We start from the raw sequence: 22,754 nt of genomic DNA on the forward strand, positions 1-22,754 counted from the left end.
AGTGAGCAGCAGTGCTTGGGGTTCCTCAGAACCCAGCAGGCTCTTAATGCTCATGACGCATGCACACTTCCAGTGTGTCCCAGTGGGTAAGCCAGGCACAAGCTGCAGTGGGACCTTCTCCAACCCTTAAGTGCCCTCAGGCTCCAGGGGAAGGACTGGAAAAGCGCCCCTTAACGTCAATTGGGAGTGGTGCTCACAGTTTGCTTTTCCTTGTAACTGTTCCTTTTCTATCTCTGGGAAAAATTCTGTAAAGAAACAACAACTTTGAGAATTTGTGTGTGAGTCCGTGAACAGTGGAAAGGATCCTCAGGAGGTTGCTGGAGTCTTCACCTCTCCAGGATCAGGCGGCCCTGGGTAAGTGCCTTGGTTCTGTTTTGCTTAACAGTAAGCAAAGCTGAACACGTGAAGGGACAGCTCTGTCAGGCACCGATTCCGTCTTTCTTCAGACCCACACTCGAACCTGCCCCCTTCATACTGGATAAATGTACTGTTATGGGAAGAAAATGCCATTCCAGGTCCTTTGCCTTCATTTACTCAACCATACCATATCCTAACAGGCCAAGAGGGTTGAGCTCCAGTGAGTCACCTTTAGGCCCAAATGGTTGCTTAACAGATTTCCAGCATTTAGAAAAGCACGTTCTGTGGGGTTTACTTTTCAGGACCATCTAGTAAATAGCAGTCTTCTGTAACAGCTTGAAAGCAAAGGCCTGGCGCTATGGCGTGCAGTCCACAGGGAAGTCTGTGCCCTGCCCTGAGGAGTGACCTGGATTAGCTTCCAGAGTTGGCAACCCACACGAGTGTCACCTCCCCTCACCAAGGGAGTCTCAACCTTCTTACCTCTCACTTGTGATTCTTACCATGATACTGTCACTGTGATTTGGCTTTTGAGGAGTTACTATTAACTAGTTAAACTTGTGGCTTAGCCCTCACATCTCACGAGTTACCTGTATCATCACTTTTAGAGGCCACAGGGGAGCCTTTTTTATAAAGCTGTAGCAATCCTGGGTGATGATGTTTGCAGCTGGATACCACAGCAGGAGCCTATGGAGTGGCCGTCACCCACTCTTGACAGTGCTTATTATCTGGGAATGATGGCCCAAAAGGTTGGAAACAAAGTATTGTGACAACAAAAGTTTATTTTTCGTCTGTCAACTTTACCTCCTTGATAAATGTATGTTCTGCCATTGGGCTTGCTGAACAAAATCAGTTTCTGGTCTTATCAGAGTTAGGGTTTGAACTAAGAAAATCCCTGGGGGACCATTCCCTCTGACCTAAAGACCATGCCAGCCTCAGCAGCTGAGAGCCTGACAGATTCTGCTGGACTTGGACTGCTGGCCAGGCCCACTAAAGTATAGGAACCCAGCAGGCTCTTAATGCTCATGAACAAGAACAAGAAAAGAGAAGAATAGCTGCTATAGGACCAACAGGACTCTGGAATCCTAAATATTTTGGAGCATTTTAAGATGCTTATAATTTTCCTCTTAAATTTAGAGTTTGCCATACCTTACTGAGGGGAGGGGACCATGGTAACTTAAAATGTTTGAATTAACCCCCCCCCTTTTTAAGGGAATCATAGTAACTGTATGATTTTTTTTATATATTATCTTAACTGTGCAGTTCAAGCACCTGTTCCTGGGGCAGACCAATAATGACTTCATCTTAATAGGTAAGTGTGGACATTATGGATGTCTTAGAGTATACATAGCTCTCACTGGAATCTTTAGGGCTGGGTGTATAAACAAACAAATTTCTACTAATTCCATTAAGATTTAAAAGAATACTTAGGCTCCTTGGAAAGGTTCACATTCTCATCCGTTTCTGGGAGCAGGGGAGCAGTGCTGGGAATTAAACCCAGGGCGTTGTGCATGCTGAGCCCCATCCTCAACTCTGGTTCTAATCTGATCTTAAAGCTACTTGCTTAAATCACGCGACTTGTTAGTTTACGTAGATTGACTGGTGGGAGTTGTTGCACAGCTCCTCAGGCCTTGGTGCCCAGCAAGAGCCACTCATCTGATCTGAGATCAACGCCAGAGTTCAAAACTGCCATCTTGGGCAGAGGGGCAGTCAGGACTCAATGAATGTACCATGAGGGCTGGCTGGAGCAAGGCCGAGTCAACAATATTGGAAAATAAGGTGATTGACTATAATCGTGTTTTTTTCCATAGAAATTTCAGGCATTTTGAATTGGAAGGAACTTGCGCAGAAATGTCACGCTCTGGTGCCTTGACCTCGCGTGTAGGTGAGGTGCTGACTAGCATCAGGCCCCATGTTTATGTTTCCCCCCACTACACACAGGCCCAAGTCCACCACTGACAGGACCCGATTTAACATGACCTCTGATATATCAAATAGGGATTATGCCAAACCTTTCTAGTCACAAAATCTCAGTAAGTTGTTGAGAACATTAGGAAAGCAGTTCATGATATACACCAGACACTGCTCCCTGGGTGTAACTTGTGCTTTCTTATGCATTTGGATCTCTGCTCTATTAAGCAGAAGTTCGCTAGTCTCAAGCCCTCGCCCCCAGCTACTTGCACCAGGGGATGGGGGCAGCCGTGCTGACTGGAACAAGCTGAGGGTAGGTACTGTTAGGGCCGAATGATCTTTGAGGTGTTCTGAACAGGCGCACGTGTTAATGTATAGATATGTTCCATTTGCTTATGTCTAAACAAGGACATTAGATTATCTAAAGGAAAAAATGACCTAAACAACAATAGAGGAACCACCTCTTCAGGGGCCAAATGCTCTCATTGCCTAGGGTCATGAGAGTGCCAAAGGTGGAACAAGAGGCAACCAATGACAGGGACTGGAACCCCTGTTCTGTTAGAATCAGTCAGCAGAAGTCTATGGAGTGCAGTGTACGGTACCCTTTCCAAGGGGCAGAGAGGCCATTAGACAAATTATATCAACAATGTCGCTAGAAAACTGCAAGAGACAGAAGAGCAACATACACAAGGCTAGAATCCAAGACAAGGTATTCTCACTGCCAAAATTAAATAACAAACCAACTTAAGGATTCAAGTTGCTGTGACCTGTGCGCAGATGTAAGGTAAACCAGAGGAAGTCTAGCAAACGGGAAGGCAAGGTGAGGCAGCTTTAATCAGGCTCCATGTTAACTATTACCCCATTATAAAAATTTCATCCAGATGTAGCAAAGGCAATATGGTGCCTAAATAGTGGACACATCATGGGCCAATTTTAGCCATTTGTGAGGGGCCTCATGATAACCAGTGCTTCCAAGAGGATGTCGAGAAGTCACCACTTCTGCTGAGGCCACACACAAGAGGTACAGGAACCCCATCTCATGGGACTTTAAGAGGATTGCTTGTTTTAACTCCTTCAAGATGTAAAAGTGCAGTTTGGTTATACTTGTCATCTTTAGTAGGTAGTTCAAGAATCCCAAATGTCACTGCTGTGTTTCCAAGTGTATCCAGATGGATATGGCTACATACTTAGATGTAAGCCCATTCAGTCTAGCCTGTGGCATGGTGGTGCACACCTGTAATCCTAGCAACTTGTGAGACTGAGGCAGGAGGCTTGCAAGAAGGCCTCTCTCAAAAAAGGCTGAGGATGGAGCTCAGTGGTAGAGGTCCCCTAGGTTCAATCCCTAATACCTAAAAAAAAAATAAAGAACCTAGTTCAATTACTGTCCCATAGAAAATTGAGTCACAGGCTAATTTTCTCTAAGACACACAGGTGGTTGGAACATATTGCACCCTGGTCTTCTCTAAAATCAAACTCTTTACAGTAATCCCCAGAATGTCTGTCAGTGTTATATAATAAATGTTATATAATAAATATGTATTTTGTAATTAGGCAAATTAATAACTGCTTGTAATGCCAACAGGCAATAAGAAGAGTGACAGCACCAAGGAGTAATGTTTAAGACATTCCCAGTGGAGACAATCCTTTCTAGACTCAGTTGGTGATGCTTGATGACAGGTGACAACAAGAAGTTCAAGTATTCTTTATTCAAAGTTGAAAAATGTACCATACTGCATTATTGCAAAAATTCACTGGTACAAAACACTTTGCAGCTGGTGAAAAGGCAATAAAAAGTTGATTTTTATACTTGTTACTATAAATTACTGTTACAGTACTTTGCAAATTTAGAATTTTCAAACTGCATTTTCTTTTTCTAAATTGCCCACAGTACTCGAGGTTCCTGAAGCTAAGGCAGCTGTTTCAGAGGAGAAGGGAGGAGGAGGTAGCAGATGTCAAGGGATTTCCATTTCTCTTTCAATGCCCACATACTTCAGGGCATCGGCCTGGCTGTATCTGAAACAATATGAAAGAAGGAAATGACCATGTAGCCAATAAATGTGGTGAGATGAACACAACCAAGCCTGATGAACACACACCCCAAATTACACAGCTGCAGGCATGAAGACTGTGCCACTGGTCATCTAGTTGAGAAGCTGCCAAGTTCTGAAGTGGACAAACCCTTGACTACAAGCAATCCTACAGCCTTCCGCCCTGCCCTCCTGGTGGGTGCCTTGGCAAACTGCCCCAGGGGCAGCTCTACATCATGATGTTTGGGGTCTGATACTTAGAAAGCAAAATGGAGACAGAACAGTGATCTGGGAAGATCTAAAGCCTCTACTAAACAGCAGCCCTCTGGTCACAGCCAAGTGCAGAAAGACCTGGACTCTAGCACATGCCAAGAAAGGCACTTTTGAATCCCACCAGCTGGTAGAGCCTCCAGCCATATCCAATTGGGGGCACTGGGCAGCTTTGCCTCCCACCCCAAACCTGCCCACTGCACTTGCTCAGAGCGAGCATGAAACAAAGCTTCTGGCAGGAGAAGAACCCTTATTCAGATCTTTCATTCAGTTCTCCTTTGCCTATGCAGCAGGCTGCCGTGAGAACTGGGGACATGTGGGCCTATTCAGTCTCAGGAATTCTTTAGACATCTTCGATCACATGTAAATAAATATTACTTGTGCTATCACATTTACCCCAGAGTCTGATGGTGTAAACCAGCAGAGTGGCAGCATCTCTCAAAATCCCAACAGCTACTTCCCTGTAAAGAACCCATGAGGCAACCAGGTGGCTATCTGCTAACAGTGTCCCTTCCCAAGTACTGAATAATGGTGTATTACAAGTATGCTAATGCTATGCGACCTGAAAAAGTCCAGGAGTCACACCCAGCTGTCAACATCAAGGTGAAAAACAGCGTTTTCTGCTTGCATTTTATTGTATTATAAAAATAAGCATTACTTGTATAATTAATAAAGTGTACTACCAGGGCAGTGTAAGCAGCTCCCCACCCATGCCCAGAATAGTGACTAGCCCTCAAAAGAATGCCCCTCCAGCAGATCTATCCAAGACTGAAAAACAGCTTTTGTGCAGTTCATAATGCAGGTACAAAAAGTACTTAGATCACTTCAGAAATACACTTTACCAACCTGTAGTCAAAAAACAGCTCTTCACCAGTCTGGATGGCTCTCTTAGCAAAGATGCCTATCCTGTGATCGCCATTAACCATCATAACTGGAAGAAGAGACAATGGTATGAGTGGGCAGCTAGCATAAAGGCAGGCCAGGAGGTTAATGAAATGACGTGTTCACATAACAGACTGCCCAGAATTAAAACCCATTATCCCTGGGCTGCAAAGGGAATTCCTGTTAAACTAATAATTCTGACTTCATAAAGTACCCACCTTTTGCATAGCAGTTAGGATTTACTGAATGATTTGCAAAACGAATTTTGTTACCCTTGCGGGTTGCATCCACCACAAAATCTAAAGAAAAAAAGCAATCACAATCCAGTGAATCATTTCAGTTCTAAACACAACATGATGATGATTCTGGAAATGCAACTGATTACAGTTTTTCAGAGTGTGACTTCAAAAACAAATAAGTCATTCAACCAACTTCATTCAGCATAAATGGCATTTGGAAGAAAATGCTGTTCTAGTTTAGAATTCATCCTTGATAATGCAAGTGACTCTATCTCAAATGCTATTAACTCATCAGTTATAAAAGTACACATTTCTAAGTAAACCATGGCCAAGAAATGTAATCTCAATTTCCTCCACATCAAGAACAAGCATTTGCATTTTCACATCTGAAATAATATGAATATTTTAATGGAACTTATTAATAGGGAGGGGAAAAAAAACACTATTCTTCTTGGTCCAGATGACAGTGTCTCTGAATGTCTCGCGTCAAGTACACCTGCATCTTCGCATAGTCATACTACAGATGCTCACTGCAACGGCTATAAAAGGAGCAGCCTTCTTTCGCACAGTCTGTAGATGACATCTGGGGAAAGTCTGGGAGGTGCTTTCCAATGCCGTGCTCCCCACCCTTCCCAGTCGGAAGAAAGACCAGAGTGTGCTGCACTTAATCTGTTCAACCCTCAAGTTCTCTGTGCTGTTGCTTCCTCAGTATTTCAAAGTATGTCTCCTCAGAGCCAGAGTCTGGGGGCCAGCCCCATCCCACAGATAGTGGGTACTGCAGAGACCGATTCCTGTATCCATCTGTTCCCTGAGAAATTACCCAGCTCCAGTTCCCTTTAAGCAGGCAACCTCACCTGAACCAACACCAGGAGGTGAGGAATCAGGAGCTGCTCCTAGGGAGCCCTCCTTCCAGTCACCCTGATGACCTCTCATTTCATTTCTAATGCTCAGCCAGCAGAAGGCTCCCAAACCAACTTGAAAGGATCAAGTGCCTTATAGCTGAGAAACTTACCATTGTTCAAGTTGAATAGAAAGCTGCACATGTACTTATCATACACCTTCCCTCTTCTGTCTGCTTCATCTTGAGAAATAATCTAAAAAGACACAGGAAGAAATGTATTAGTGTAGGTGATCAGGCCTGGTAGAACAAACAAGAGCATAAGAGAATCTTGGACCTTCTTGAGAAGACGCTCCAAAAGGGGTAATATAGCCAATCTCTCTTCTCCATTCAGTCTGCACACTGATTCAAAAAAAAACAATGTTTTAAGGACTCTAAATCAAAGATATTTCCTTATTGAAGGTAATTATGCTTGGAAAAAAGTGATTTTTCTAAAGATTTTTTGCTGAATAAACAGTATAAACCATAGCTTCAAGGTCCAACAATTTTTTTTCCCTAACCCTACAACTAAAAAGGTAGGTTATTAATGACACTGTTGTTTTGAGGTCCTTGTCAACTATGTTGTGGATTAAGACAGACACAACACAGCAAAACTCTTGTTGCTGCTCTTGTCCCAAGGTGGTAAAAACGTGTCCTAAAACTAAAGCAGTCCAGTTACTAAACAAACCAAATTCACAAGCATGAAATAAGCCCAACCTGAAAGGCATTTTATTAGTTCATTAGTCAAACACAGTGGACTTGCCCAGTGCAATCAATGCAAAACAAAGAAAAGTTTTAAAAAGAGCCATCTGAACACGTGATTAGTGTGCCGTGACTTACCTCTCCACAGTATTCTGAGATGAATTCATTTTTCTGTACAGGATCTTTGATAAAAATCCCCCAGCCTGCCACATCAGATGGTGCCAGCAATAAATGCTAGAGAATAAATCAATCACATAATCAAAACAAGGAGAGTAAAGAGACTGGTGACAACAGAATGAAAACCAATCTATCATTTAATAAGTATAAAACATTAAAAGTGGTGCACGCCTATAGTCCCAGCAACTCGGGAGGCTGAGGTAAGAGGATTGCAAGTTCAAGGCCAGCCTCAGGAATTCAGTGAAGCCCTGCACAACTTAGCGAGACCCGGTCTAAGAAAATCAAAAATAATAAGGGCTGGGGATGTGGCTCAGTGCAAAAGTGACTCTGGGTTCAGTCCCCAGTAACACCAAAAACAAAAAATAGAAAACCAACACCTCAATATGGCCATCAAACTACAAAAATGTTTTGTTAAACAAAATAGAGAGGAAAAGTAAAGTATCCAAGTATCCCCCACCTTACAGAAAAATGCCCTCTGGGGTTTCAACTCCCCTCTGGCTACAGCAAATGTGAAGACTGCTGCACTTTCACTTCCCCCTTTCAGTCCTTAACTCCTTGAGCAATTCACTTTCAACTTGAATGGTTCTCTCCAGGCCTTTTCTTCCACTCCTCAAAGTGCTTCCATCTATTATCAATTCAAGAACTCGGCACACTCTGGTTCTTCACTGATGTTCTTTCCTTTGGAGACCCACACATTTCCTCCTTGGTAGAATTCTTTTGGATTTGTTCTTCCCAGTACTTTCTTATGATAACATGAAAAACTATCATGAAATGGTATTCTGACCTCGTCTGTCCTGCATCCTACTTGTAGCAGAGAATGCCAAGATAACCAGGCAGTTGATAGCACTGGCTAACAATTGGTTCCCAAACACACTAACTTTTCATCATGGCTCATGCTTTCATCCAGAATCTTCCTGTGACCTTTAAAAGGCTTTTTTGTCACCTAAACTTCTATCACCATTCTACACACACCTGTCAAAATTACCCAAATACTCTCCTGATCAGAAATGAAATTAGGTAACTATTATTAAGCAAATGAAGGCCAGTGGGTAAAAAGTTATCTATAGTTTTCTATTAACTTATCAGCAGAAACAATATCATCTATTTTCTGAACACACTGAGGGAGAAGTGTGTCCTAAAATGGCAAGCAACAGTGAGGATTAGGAGATTTTTAGATCTGAATAGGTGCACAAGAAATAGCCAACATCATGTGATCTGTTGACCTAAATAGGCATGCAACCACCTGGAGAAAATGATCCAAACGCCTAAAAGGAGAATCACCCTGCACCACTAATCCAGGTCAGATCTGCCATAAATACAGATGTTGGTTCAAAGACATAAGGGGAAAAAAACCAAGAGGAATGTTTTGCCCTAGGACAGGATTTCTTTATTTTATTATTATTTTTTTTAAGGGTGGGGAGGAGGGATCTCCTAACAATAGGGTGATCTCAATCAGGTATGGTTCAACCACCTGAGATGTGCATATACCAAACACAAGCAAAAGAGCAAGTAAGGGTGCAGTGGTCAGCAGTAGGGAGTCTGGGGCCACAGCACCCAGGGCTCAGTTCCTACTCCTTGACTTGAAAGTCCTGTCCTTATCTATGAAATGGAGTAAACAGTTTTTCCTAACTCCCAGGATTATGAGGATTAATGAATTAATACAGAAAGCACTCAAACATTGCCTGCTACATATTAACTACCTTAAAAATGGCGGCTGTTCAGCCATTAAAAGGATTAATTGAGAAAGCACCTAGTGCCTGCCCTAAAAAAAAATTGAGGATACTGAATTTTTCTAGAACTTTGTGTTGCTAGTTTCTTTGGTTCAATATTTGGCTGCTACTTTTAAAAAAATCACCTACCTGCAATTCCCAGGCTTCTTAACTCCTGGTGGGGTTGTTTTCAAGGTTATTAAAAAACCAGAGCTAAGTATACAAAAACTGGGAAATTTTACCTTTGATTCTGCACAAAAAGGAACTTAAAAAATACTTTCTGATGAGAATGGGTCTCTACATTCTGACAGAAATCACCATTTACGTGCATTGAGGCAAAACTTCTAGTTCTGTTAACTAAATTTAAAAAGAAAAGTCAAACCATCTATTAAACAAGTAGAAATATGCCTCTTATCCCAAATCTGATACCATTAATGGCTACTTCTTAAAACTTTGGGTTTATCTTACCACCTGAGTAAGACATGAGAGCTGGGTGTGGTGGTACACGTCTATAATCCCAGTGACTCAGGAAGCTGAGGCAGGAAGACTGAGAGTTCAAAGCCAGCCTCAGCAACTTGTCAAGGACCTAAGCAACTCAATGAGACCCTATCTCTAAATAAAATGAAAAAAAGGGCTAAGGATGTGGCTCAGTGGTTAAGTGCCCCTGGTTCAATCCCCAATACCAAAAAAAAAACACATGAAAATCTTAAAAGACTCCATTCACCAGGAAAAAAGAACCCAAAGAAAAACAACCATTCTCCCTGGTTAGCTGTACCATTCAGGGATCACTTGCACCTTTGTTGCCCCAGCTAAATGGCCTAAGCCTATCCTGACATCCAACAACCATCTTCCATGTGAGACTATGTCTTACCTTTTTGGAGCCCCGCTGAATACTGCAGTTCTTGCAGGACACATTTTTACTGTCCCAGTGGTCAGCAGCTCCGCATGTAAGACAGAGGTCAGGATCACACTCTCGGACAGCCAGATAGCATGGGCACTGCTTGGTGTTGCACTGTGCTTTGCAACGGCACCCAGGAAAGCGGTTTTGACCTTCAGATATAATGTTCTTCATCACCACCACCATCATTATCATAGTCATCATCACATGTAAAAATTGCATAATGGGCCATAACAAATACTGTGCTGAATGTCTGACTCATTTAAACCCTCACAACCACCTTATCACCACTGTATCGACAAGGAGGTAAGTTAATAACAAAAGTGATGCCAGTAGGACTGAAAAAGATCACCACTGAGTTCTTATTTTCCATTTTTTAAAATTTATTAAAGTTCTATGACTTGAAAAATTGGTATGAAGGGAGAGTCTGGATTAAAGAGTATCCACAGTTCTAAACCATTCCAATAGTCCATTGTTCTAAATCTTTCCTAGAGTCCAAACTTTATTTTCAATTACAAAAGTCCATTCCCTTTATGCTACTCTTTCATTCATTCTGAACACTAAAACCCTTCTGACTTTGACAAAAAAAAATTACCCAAAATATTTGGGTAGCTACCTCTAGATTTCTCTTCCATTCTATGCCTCCTTTACTGTGATTTAATTTAAATGATAAAAAAAAAAAAAAAAATCAAGTGCTTTAATAATTCTGCCTAACTGGCACGTACACAAACACACACACATTATTCAGAGACCAACTGAACACTAGCAAAATGCAGTTATAGGCTCAATAAATACTTGCAAAAAAAAATAAATTTCCTGCAGTAAATAGCAAGGGAGCACTCCCATGTTCTTACGTTTTGTTTCAAATCACTACTTTAAATTACTGACCAAAGGCTATTTAGTTCTCATGCAACTGCACCAAAGCAACAAATACTTACACTCTGAACTACATTGACAAAACTTCTCACAAAAATTTTGTGCTATCACACAAGGGCATGAACTGTCACAAGGCTGCCGTGGATGGTCACAGGGTTGATAGTTGTAAACATGGTTAGAGGAGCCGTCTGAACAAAGATAACAGCACACAGCCAATGAATCCAAGGAGATGGGAAATGTGCATCAATTCACAATTAACAAGAGTATATTCTTCCCTGCTACCTCTGGAGCTTGTTTTACTAGATTCCCTTTATTCTACTTACAATGCTACACACAGTCCTGTCTAATAAATGTTGATGAAAATCACCTCCCACCCACCAAGTGTTTGATCACTTGGGTTCACATCTTCATCCCATTTCCAAAATGCTTCTCCTTAGTGCTTCTGACTCATTCCATCCAATCAGCTTTCACTTTCCAAAAGAGAACTGACTAGAGATTCATCAACAGACATCTTCCATTTAAACTGTTTTGATGTACAGAGGTCAATTAAATCAGAATAGCCCAAACTCCAATCCAGTTACTATTCTAAAGCAAATGAAAACAAAGGAGACATTTTTAAGCTAGTAATAAAGTTAAATGAAAGATGCTAACCCTTTTTCAGTTGTATCTTTCTGCAGTGCGCAGCCCACAACCTGCAAAAACAGAGAAAACAAACTTTTGTGAAGCTGGGAGTCAGAGCTACAAATCCAACCAAGGACCATTTAACTGGCTTTATGTGCACCATTAATACAGCAGCACTTGAAAGCCAAAGAGTCATATTCTACCCAGCTTCTATTTGCTCACCAGCCCAGAGTGATTCAGGGGCAGCTTTCTCACTCAGGTTGCCATGCCAGGCCAAGCAGAAGACCACTTCCTGAACTCTTTCACATTACCTGGTCAGGACTTAGAAACAGCCAGGCTTCATATGGCAGGTGTGCCCACCTACTGATTTATTCTGATCCAGATTATGTAGATACCAATACTTTCTCTAATGTCAGGCATCATTAACCATCTAATTGTGCTACATGGTCAGAAATAATTCTTTTTTTTTTTTTTTAAGATTAATGAACCTTAATACATAAGGATCATATTAATTTTTTTAAAGGTGGGCTTTTTTAAATATTTTATTTTATTTTATTAGTTTTCAGCGGACACAACATCTTTGTTTGTATGTGGTGCTGAGGATCGAACCCGGGCCGCACGCATGTCAGGCGAGCGCGCTACCTCTTGAGCCACATCCCCAGCCCGGTCAGAAATAATTCAACCAAAACTTCAGAAGCATCTCTGAAAGGTTAAATTCCTATGGGAAAAACTTCTAATATCTTTAAATTCTAAATTTCTTATTAAAGAAATGTAACAAAACATAACATGAGCCTCTACACAATTTCTGAACCATAGTCCAATTGCCCCCTTATCAACCCGAATATGCTTCTTAGTTTAACAAAAAAAAAAAAGTGGGTTGGGGGAAGAGGTGTCCATTCGTGATTTCCCTAACTCTGGGTTTACAAATGGAATGTGCCTGGAAATGCCCACTGCACTTCATCACCACAAGCCTTTGTGCTTAGAGGAGGGTGACCCTTAAAAATCTCAGAATGCAGTGGCACACATCTAGAAAATTCAGGCTCCCAGAACTAAAGACACTTCTAAAACTGGCACAAAGCTCACAGTAGGAAGTGCATCTATGAACAGTTCATAACAAATGGCTAAGGTAATTATTTATGTAGTCTTTGGGCCAAAAGCTACTAAATGTTTTTCTTGACTAAAATTTTTATGACTCTTAACATGCCAAATCTACTGAAGCTGCTTTGTTTGTATAAAAAAATACTAGCAACTGCCAGTTAGAAACAAGATTCTACAGATTTCTCTTTAACAGGCCAAGTGGAAATGGACCCCTGTGCCAGCAAGTTGGCCTACATGCAGCCCCCACCCATGTGGCTTCTCAGCCATCCGTAGCACATACCGATGTTTCCTTTTCTTCTTTCTTGGGGGAGTGTCAACATCCTCCGCAGGAACTGGAGCAATGATGCTGGATTCTTTGACTCTAAACTCATACACCTGACAAGAGGCACATACACAGAGTCATCAGAACACTCTGCTTAATATACCAGGAAAAGGTCTTTATCATTCTTGTGCTGCAGGGTACAGAGCAGAAATCACCACCCCCGCTCAACACACAGGTGGGAAGGAAGAATTGCAGTCACATTCTGGTCAAGAGTATGATGATGTCAAGTTTAAATTCTTACTAGATTTTTTAAAACACCATGTCCAACTTAAATATATAAAGTGGGGAAATTTAGTGATATAACTTAAGAATAATAATTTTCATTTAGTTCTCTCATGGGGGGAAAAATTATTTTCAGAAAATCAATAGGAACTTAATAACCAAGAATTTTCTTTTGTCTGCACAAGAGTTACATATCATATCCATATATTGGAAGATCTTATAACCATTTTAGCAGATCTGCTTACCTGTCTACATGTTTTGGTCCCAATTAACCTAGCAATGGCACAGAAGTTATCATAGTAAGTACCAATGAGGACTCTGAACATCGAGGCTTCAGCACCACTCCACTCCACATTCTCAGGAGGTTCGATATTTGGCTTCATCTTTATTGGTGTTTGACACCGAGAATTTGCTTCTACAAAACCAAATGCAAGTATTGGTCAAGAAATGGTGACTAGTAATAGTAGTAGGAAGTAAAACTCAGAGTGTGCTTAAGAAAACAAAAGGAAGTTAATCATATTTTTTAAATAAACTAGGGCTAGAAAAAGTACCAACAAGACTCCCCCAGAAAAACCATGAAGTTGGTATGCAACCTTCCAAAATGAACGCAGACTATGACTATCACTATGCATGGTATAGAGTTGGCAGGACAGCTAAAATCAATCAGTAATGCAGTAAACTCATCAGTAGTTCTAGTTTTCCAACCAAAATTCTCAGGACATCAAGAATATTAAACCAAAGTATCTAAATTTCATGATGTCCTGAGAAAGATGGAAAAAGGAAAGTGGCACAAAGCAGGAGAATGAATATTAACCTTCCAGTAATCCAGAGGGTTACTGTGACAGGCCAGGGTAAGGCGGGTAGACAGCAGTGACAATGCAGCCACACATCCTTGAGCAAATTCTCTGGTCTCAGCTCATACAGTGAAAAATAACCAACCCAGAAAAGTATTCAAAGCATTACTTAATCTGCCACATCCTTAGTCTGCCACAATACGAACTTGCAAAGCAATAGTAAAACCCAAATATCAGATGTGTCTTACCAGAGGAGCTGGAAGTTTCATCTTTTTTCTCCTCCTCTTCTTTATCATTGTTCTCTCCCCCAGTTTCAGTCCCTGCTTCCCTGTCACTGTCTGTGTCCTTTGACTCCAGCACATTGATGGTGGGGGTGCTGGGCCTGCTGCTGTTGTTGGGAAGCCGCCCCCTTCTGCGGCCTCCTGGGCGTTTTGGTGGGGTCTTTATCCGCTCAGCAGTGAGAGCAGCAGCGAACTCCTTTGCTCCCTCCTACAAAATGAAAAAATGTAGACATCAGGGTAAAGTTTGAAAACACGTTTTGGTGGAAGATGGGGGGGGGGGGGCGGGGGAAAGACATTGTATAAGGCAAATTAGTCAGGAAATTTATTACGATAGCTACTGCAAATAACCCTTTGCAAATCTAAACATACACTGGTTATTGATATGCTTTTGATGGTTTGAAAATTTCAGAAAGATAAATACAGGTTCAAAATATTGTTATAGTAGTACAGAATCAGGCAAGACAGTTCTGCATGATGAATTTGTGAATATATATTAACTTATTACAATTGAGTTAAAATATTATCTCTCTAAATATAAAACGTTAAACTTTATATAACGGTATTCTCTCTATATACACACACAGTCTATTTAAAAGTGAATCATTACTACTAAAAGAAACGTATCAATTGTGCATCAAGCCAGACTCCCTATTCCAGGGTCTAAGATAACGCATACCTTTCTTCAGTAATACTTAAAGTATACAAGAAAAACATAAAACATATAAACATGCATGCCTCTTATGTCCTGTCTTACTACCAAAACCATTTTTTTTTCCTGTGAAGGATGCATTGTCACAGGAAGACATAAAAAGAACTATAGGAACAAGACTATAGAGCTATATTTTGCATTCTTAAATACAACAATCCAATCTCAGAAAGTATAAAACAATGGTAAGAGCATGGTTTATAGAAAGACCACAGAAATATTTCAGATGAGCCAAATAAATTTCTGCATATTAGAAAACAGTATTCAAGAATTCCATTTTTTAGTGGAAATAGAAGGGAGAAGTTTGAGAGCAGCCAACAGTTTTATACTTCGTTCTACAAAAACCAAATTGCTTAAAAATAGGATACCTTCTGCAGGTGCCATTCACTGAATCTTCTGTCCAAAATCCAACAGGCAATATATACCCATTTAGTTCCTAGGTAGGAGTGGCTTGGTTCAAAGAGGGGAAATGGTAAAAATAAGATAGTACCCGTAAAAAAACAACTTTTCTACCTCATATTTTTCTAACCCCTTACCTTTTCTCCATCACTTAAAAAAAAAAAAAAAAAAAGAAAAACACAACTCTGGGGTCTGTATTATAGCTCAAACTACAGAGAACCTACCTACCACTCACAGGAGGGATATTGCTCTGAGATAGGTCTAGGAACTGCTGCACATGATTACTAGCTTCTGGTGTCTAACTGGGCTATCTGTACTTCACTCTGTAGAAGGCATAGGGTCCTTGATCCTAAAGACCTTGAAATGTTGCCAAAGAAATAAAACATATAAACACAGAATAATACAAGGACTAAACTGTGCAGTACATAAGCTATGAAAGAAACACAGGTGAGAAAACTGCCTGTCAGGTGGCCAGTAGAAGTATGGGTACAGACAACACATATCTGTCTTCATCACCTCCATCAAAGTATAAAAGTAAGCCTTCTCAAGAACCCTCTGGAATAACAAAGCACTAAATCTTACCAAATGCTGGTAACACTGGGGTCCACAAGGCTTGTTGTCCAGAGCTGTTTCTGTGTTTTTCCGCTTGTATGTGTTGGGTGTTGCATGAAAAGCTGCAAGATAAATTAAACAGTATCTGAATATAACTATACAGGATGTACTTTTTCACTTTCCCAGCTCCAATGGAAAAATCAACTAAAAGATTACAATTTTGCAAATGTATTATTTACATAACTATCCTCCAAGCTCTTACTGAACTATCACAAGATATTCCCTATTCCTCCTACAACCCAAGTGAGGAAACATAGTAAACTGGAACAATGAATGATTTCTTACTATCTCCTTGCAAGAATAACTAATTTACATAAACTGTGATTATAAACATTAATTTGAGTCTTTAATATCAAAGAGTAGATATTCTAAAATAAAACTGTATTTCCTTTTTTTGGGGATTGAACTCAGGCACGAGATCTCAACCACTGAGCCACACCCCCAGCCCTATTGTGTATTTTATTTAGAGACAGGGTCTCACTGAGTCACTTAGTGCCTCGATTTTTGCTGAAGCTGGCTTCAAACCCTTGATTCTCCTGTCTCAGCCTCCCAAACCGCTGGGATTACAGGTGTGTGCCACCACACCATCTACTTTTAGTCAAAATAATTCTTTTTTCATTATCAAAAATAAACAAGAGAATTCTGACATCTGCAATTTGTTGATCTCTAAAGAAAGGTCAATAGTAACAGCAGTAGAATGAAATGGGTAGTTCCAGATCACTAATGTCATGGTCTGGATATGAGGTGTCCCCCAAAAGCTCACGTGTGAGACAATGCAAGAAGGTTCAGAGATGAAATGATTGGTTATGAGAGCCTTAACCCAAACAGTGAATTAATTCCTTGATAGGGATTAACTGGGTGGTAACTGCAGGCAGGTAGGGTGTGGCTGGAGGAGGTGGGTCCCTGCGGGAGTGCCTTTGGGTTTTAATATTTTGTCCTTGTTGAGCAGCATTCTCTCTCTGCTTCCTAGTGTGGTGTCTTCAGCCTCTCCACCACACTCTTCTGCCATGATGTTCAGCCTCACCTCGAGCCCTGAGGAATGAGGCCTGCTGTCTATGGACTGAGACCTTTATACTGTGAGCCCCCAAATAAACTTCCTCCCCCCTCTAAAAATGCTCTCTTCAGGTCTTTCAGCACAGCAGAGAAAAAGCTGACTAAAACAACTAACATTCAATTCCTCTGAATCACATGCAGTTCAAGAACCTAGGAAAAGCCAGTGCCTCTCTACAGGCAAACACAATGGTCACACACAATGGTTTGAGGGCTGGGTTTGTGGCTCAGTGGTAAAGTGCTTGCCTAGCATGCGTGAGGCACTGGATTTGATCCCCGGCACCACATAAAAATAAAACAAAGGTATTGTGTCCAACTACAACACACACACACACACAAATACACACATTTTTTTTTAAAAGATAGTGTTTGAAACCTAAAATTTCCAAATAATATGAAAATAGAAAGATTGTAATGATGCTTCAAAGATAATGAAAGCAGTGTGAACACACAGTAGTACAAAATTCAGAAAATCTCTAAGTGTGCTTCCTCCTGTATGAGGGCAAATGGTAGAAATGACCTGTACAGAATGAGGCAATTGTGAAAATCATTTTAATTTGGATAAAAAAAGTGAAAAAATCACAAAACCATTTTAAAAATAATTGTAACAAGTCAAATTTAAACATAATTACATTCTAGAGATCGTCAAGATGCAATACAGACAGGCTGATGAAGGGGGAAAAAATGAGGACAGTTACTAATATGATTTGGATATAAGGTATCCCCCAAAACCTCCTGTTACTGCAAGAATATTCAGGTGAATGATTAGATTATGAGAGCTGAAATCTGACTGGTCCATCCTAGTTTGAATGGGCTGAATGGGTGGTAGCTGTAGGCAGGTAAGTTTAGCTGGAGGAAGTGAGGAGATGGGTCACTTGGGGATATGCCCTGGGAAGGCTGTTCTTCCTGCATTCTCTTTCCGTTCCTCTCTCTCTGCTTCCTGACCTGCTAGGAGTCTTCCTCTGCTGAGTCATTCCCCCATGATAAGCTGCCTCACCTAGGGCCTGACCTGTAACACCAGAGCCCCTCCCTCCAATTTTTTTCTCCTTTAATTTGTTCTTATTTGGTGTCTGAGTCATAATGACAAAAAAAGCTAACTCCACATCATGTACAAGAATAGGAAGTTCTACTCCATTATGTATTATATGTCAAAATACATTCCACTGTCATGTATAACTAAAAAGAATTTTTAAGAAAATTTTTAAACGTTAACCATCGGATTGGGGTTGTAGCTTGGCGGTGGAGGGCTTGCCCACCAAGCGCAGGGCCCCGAGTTCAATCCTCAGCAAAACACAGGGAAGGAGGGAGGGAGGGAGGGAGGGAGGGAGGGAGGGAGGGAGGGAGGGAGGAAGGAAGGAAGGAAGGAAGGAAGGAAGGAAGGAAGGAAGGAAGGAAGGAAGGGTGGGTATCCAACTACAACTAAAAAATATTTTTTAAAAAATGTTAACTATCAACCACAGACTTTTTGAAATGCCTTCTTTGAAATTCTAACCATTTATAGGCATTAAAAATTCTACAATCAACATGAGTAGACATTCCAGAAAGAATAATAAGAACAGATTTTCACATATCACAAAGGATAAACTGATACAACCAGGTCTTATACTTAAAATGGATTTCCTTTGCAGGAAATTCAGATAATAGAATGCATAGTAAAACATTTCTTTCTGTTACGAATTCTGTTCAGGCCAATTTAAGTATATCGGACAACAACCTCTGCTTACTTTCCCATGCTTCCTTCTTCTCACTCCCTACCAAAAATGTTGTGTTACTTGTTTTCTACCCAAGTTAATTCAGTAGCTGACCCTGGTTCCTCAAAGACTAGGTAGTCAATCTTTGGCTGGAGTTTTGATAAAGAATGACCATAATTCAACATTTGTGGATCAACCAGACTCCAATTTACAAAATGGATTGTGATCTAAAAGTAACCGGAAAAATGCAATGACTAATAGCTTCCTGACTAAAGCCATTTATCCTTCAAGGCTCATCAGAACATTCACATCTCTCTAACAGAAACTGAATTCCAGTGCAGCATACCCAGCCTCTGACCCAGATGGATTACCAATCCCTTACCATCCAAACATCATCCTTATATAAACAAATTGGAAGATACTCCTAACATCTAAGTAACAAGTAAGGCTTAATCAGTAAGGCAACCAACACAGGAACAATAAAAATGGTTAGTTCGTGAAGTACATTTCATGTAGAAGCTGCTAATCATCCCTTAACAATGAGCTAAATAAGAAAATATTTTAAAAAATTGAATTCCTTAAATTAATAAAAATGCCAAAATCTCACTAAAAGTGGAGACAGTTCTCTGAAGACAATTCACTGTGTCATAAACACATACACTAACACAAAGAGGAAAAAGTAAAAACAATGTTAAGGATCAAACTCAAACAGAAAAATCAGTGAAACTAACAGTGGTTGGTTCTGAAGGAAAAATACACAAATTTGGTTTGTGAAAAATAACGTCTTCATCTCATCAAAAACGTCATCTCATCAATAACGTCTTCATCTCATCAAAAACAGTATAATGAAAGAATAACCACAGAAATAAAAGAATCAGAGAGCATATAGATCAACTTTATGCAAATAAATTTCAAAACCTCGATATAAAGAATAATTTTCTACAACTAAGAAGTGACAGAAAATAGACTTGCACTAATTTTAAAACTGTAATGAATAAAACAGATCAAAAAAAAAACCAGATAAAAAAATGCAAAACCATCAATATTTGCATGTAATTTAATTACACAGCTTAAACTCAAGCTCAAGAGTGTAGCAAGAAAATCACATAAAGATAATTTAATAAGATAGCAGCTACAAAATATCTAGTGAGAAATAATGGGGAAACAATAGCAACAACAAACTAAATACCTAGAAATAACCTTAGCAAAAAATGCCCAAGGGTTGCATGAAGAAAACACAAGAGCCTCAATCATATGGTTGATTAGACTTTACATTTATTTAAAAACAGTCCAATTTTCCCTTAGGTAATCTGTAAACTGAATAGGATTATAATTTGGTTTTTTAACTAGACAAACCAATTCTAAAATTTGAAAAGTAAAACAAACAAAAATAGCCAGGAGATTGCTGAATAAAGGTTCGCCAGTAGACAGGCAAAAGGAACTTATAAAGTTGAGAAACAGACCAAAACACATATGGTAGTAAGTAATAAGTACTGTATCTCAAAGCAGTGAAAGATTTAAACTTCTCAATAAATGATACTACAACAACCAGGTTAACTTTGGAGGTGAAGAGGAGGAGTTGGATTAATAAATCACACTAGAATAAATTTCACATGGATCAAAAATTATATATGTACACACACACACACACACACGAATTCAGTTTTTGTTAGAGAGATGTGAATGTTCTGATGAGCCTTGAAGGATAAATGGCTTTAGTCAGGAAGGTATTAGTCATTGCATTTTTCCGGTTACTTTTAAGAAGCCTAAAACATACTAGGAAAAAGTGGGAAGAAAGCAAATAGGTCAGGCCCAGCGGCCTGCCAGCGTGGTACACACGTCACCCCAACTGGAGTAGGGGCAGAGCAGAGCCTTCGCCCACGCCCGGATCAGGCCCCGCCGGTGTGGTGGTCACGTGACCCCAATTGGAGTGGGGGCGGAGCGGAACTGCCACCCGTGCCCGCAGGGTGAGCAGACCTGCGACCAACCTGCAGATCAGGCCCAGTGGTCCGCAGGCGTGGTAGGAGGGGCAGGGCAGAGCCGCCGCCCGCGCCTGCAAGGTAGGCAGACCTGCGACAGACCGGCGGATCAGGCCCAGGAGCCTGCCGGCGTGGTACACATGTCACCCCAATTGGAGTAGGGGCAGAGCAGAGTCACTGCCCGTGCCAGGAACAGGCCCAGCAACCTGCCGGCGTGGTAATCACGACACCCCAATTGGAGTAGGGGTAGAGCAGAGCCGCCACCCGTGCCTGCAAGGTAGGCAGACCGCCGCCCGACCCTGCAAGGGAGACTTTTCAACTATACAAGAGCAATATAAATATATAGGGGAAAAAACATTTCAAAAACACAACAGTTTCACCAAGCAGAAAGAAACGCAAGCAGTATGAAAAGACAAGGAAAGAAAGGACCACAAGCAATGCAGGTCAATTCAACTTTAGAAGAGGTAATAGCTGCAGCAGATGGAATGTCAGATAAAGAATTCAGGATATACATGCTTCAGATGATCTGGAGTATCAAGGAAGACATTAGACAGCAAAATCAGACAATGAAAGATCACTTCAACAATGAATTACATAAACAAATCCAGGAAGCAAAGGATCAACTATACAGGGAGATAGAGGTTATAAAAAACAAACAAACAGAAATCCTAGAAATGCAGGAAGCAATAAACCAACTTAAAAACTCAATGGAGAATATTACCAGCAGAGTAGAACACTTAGAAGATAGAACATCAGACAATGAAGACAAAGTATTTCAACTTGAAAAGAACATAGACAGCTCAGCAAGACTGTTAAGAAACCATGAGCAGAACATCCAAAAAATATGGGATAACATAAAGAGACCAAACTTAAGAGTCATTGGGATACAGGAAGGTATAGAGGTCCAAACCAAAGGAATGAGCAATCTATTCAATTAAATAATACGAAAAAATTTCCCAGACTTGAAGAATGAGACAGAATCCCAAATCCTAGAAGCCTACAGGATGCCGAATGTGCAAAATCATAAGAGATCCAAACCTACACACATTATAATGAAGATGCCCAACATACAGAATAAGGAGAGAATTTTAAAAGCTACAAGAGAAAGGAAGCAGATTACATTTAGGGGTAAGCCAATCAGGATAACAGCTGATCCTTCAACACAGACTCTGAAAGCTAGAAGATCCTGGAATAACATATTTCAAACACTGAAAGAAAATGGGTTCCAACCAAGAATTGCGTATCCAGCGAAATTAAGCTTCAGGATGGAAGATGAAATTAAAACGTTCCACGATAAACAAAAGTTAAAAGAATTTGCAGCTAGAAAACCATCTCTTCAAAACATCCTCGGCAAAACATTACAGGAAAAAATGGAAAATAACAATGAAAACCAACAGTGGGAGGTAGGACAGTAAAGGGGGTGAAAATAATCAAAGAGGAAAACAAACCATGTTTAGTAACATAAATAAACAAATATGGCTGGAAGAACAACCCATATCTCAATAATAACCCTAAATGTTAATGGCTTAAACTCACCAATTAAGAGACACAGGATAGTAGAATGGATCACAAAACAAGACCCAACAATATGCTGCCTACAGGAGACGCATTTGATAGGAAAAGACATACATAGGCTGAAGGTGAAAGCTTGGGAAAAATCATATCACTCATATGGACTTCAGAAACAAGCAGGAGTGTCCATACTCATATCAAATAAAATAGATTTCAAGCCAAAGTTAATCAGAAGGGATAAAGAGGGACACTACATACTGCTTAAGGGAACAATACACCAACAAGACATAACAATCATAAATATATATGCCCCAAACAATGGTGCAGCTATGTTCATCAAACAAACTCTTCTCAAGTTCAAGAGTCTAATAGACCACCATACAATAATCATGGGAGACTTCAACACACCTCTCTCGCCACTGGACAGATCTTCCAAACAAAAGCTGAATAAGGAAACTATAGAACTCAATAACACAATTAATAACCTAGACTTAATTGACATATATAGAATTATATTCTATATAACCACCCAACATCAAGCTGTT

At 40.4% G+C, this 22,754-nt stretch overlaps 1 protein-coding gene across 10 annotated transcripts in view; it reads right to left on the reverse strand.

Annotated features, from left to right (window-relative positions):
- Positions 1 to 3,951: 3,951 nt before the first annotated feature.
- Ezh2 (enhancer of zeste 2 polycomb repressive complex 2 subunit) overlaps positions 3,952 to 22,754 on the reverse strand; it is a 79,710-nt gene continuing 60,907 nt past the window's right edge. For all 10 annotated transcript variants that reach the window (XM_046429900.2, XM_046429903.2, XM_046429906.2 and 7 more), the window contains 12 exons: positions 15,948 to 16,039; positions 14,228 to 14,468; positions 13,431 to 13,600; positions 12,922 to 13,016; positions 11,574 to 11,614; positions 10,985 to 11,110; positions 10,020 to 10,198; positions 7,401 to 7,496; positions 6,696 to 6,777; positions 5,663 to 5,743; positions 5,409 to 5,493; positions 3,952 to 4,278 (listed from right to left, as the gene is read on the reverse strand). In XM_046429900.2, coding sequence (XP_046285856.1) covers positions 4,218 to 4,278; positions 5,409 to 5,493; positions 5,663 to 5,743; positions 6,696 to 6,777; positions 7,401 to 7,496; positions 10,020 to 10,198; positions 10,985 to 11,110; positions 11,574 to 11,614; positions 12,922 to 13,016; positions 13,431 to 13,600; positions 14,228 to 14,468; positions 15,948 to 16,039 — 1,349 coding nt within the window. In that variant the 3' untranslated portion in view covers positions 3,952 to 4,217. The remainder of the gene's footprint in view (positions 4,279 to 5,408; positions 5,494 to 5,662; positions 5,744 to 6,695; positions 6,778 to 7,400; positions 7,497 to 10,019; positions 10,199 to 10,984; positions 11,111 to 11,573; positions 11,615 to 12,921; positions 13,017 to 13,430; positions 13,601 to 14,227; positions 14,469 to 15,947; positions 16,040 to 22,754) is intronic.

The sequence above is a fragment of the Marmota monax genome, unplaced genomic scaffold, assembly GCF_021218885.2.
Source record: "Marmota monax isolate L192 unplaced genomic scaffold, Marmota_monax_Labrador192_F-V1.1 WCK01_AAM20220418_F8-fsc00193, whole genome shotgun sequence".
Taxonomy (NCBI): domain Eukaryota; kingdom Metazoa; phylum Chordata; class Mammalia; order Rodentia; family Sciuridae; genus Marmota; species Marmota monax.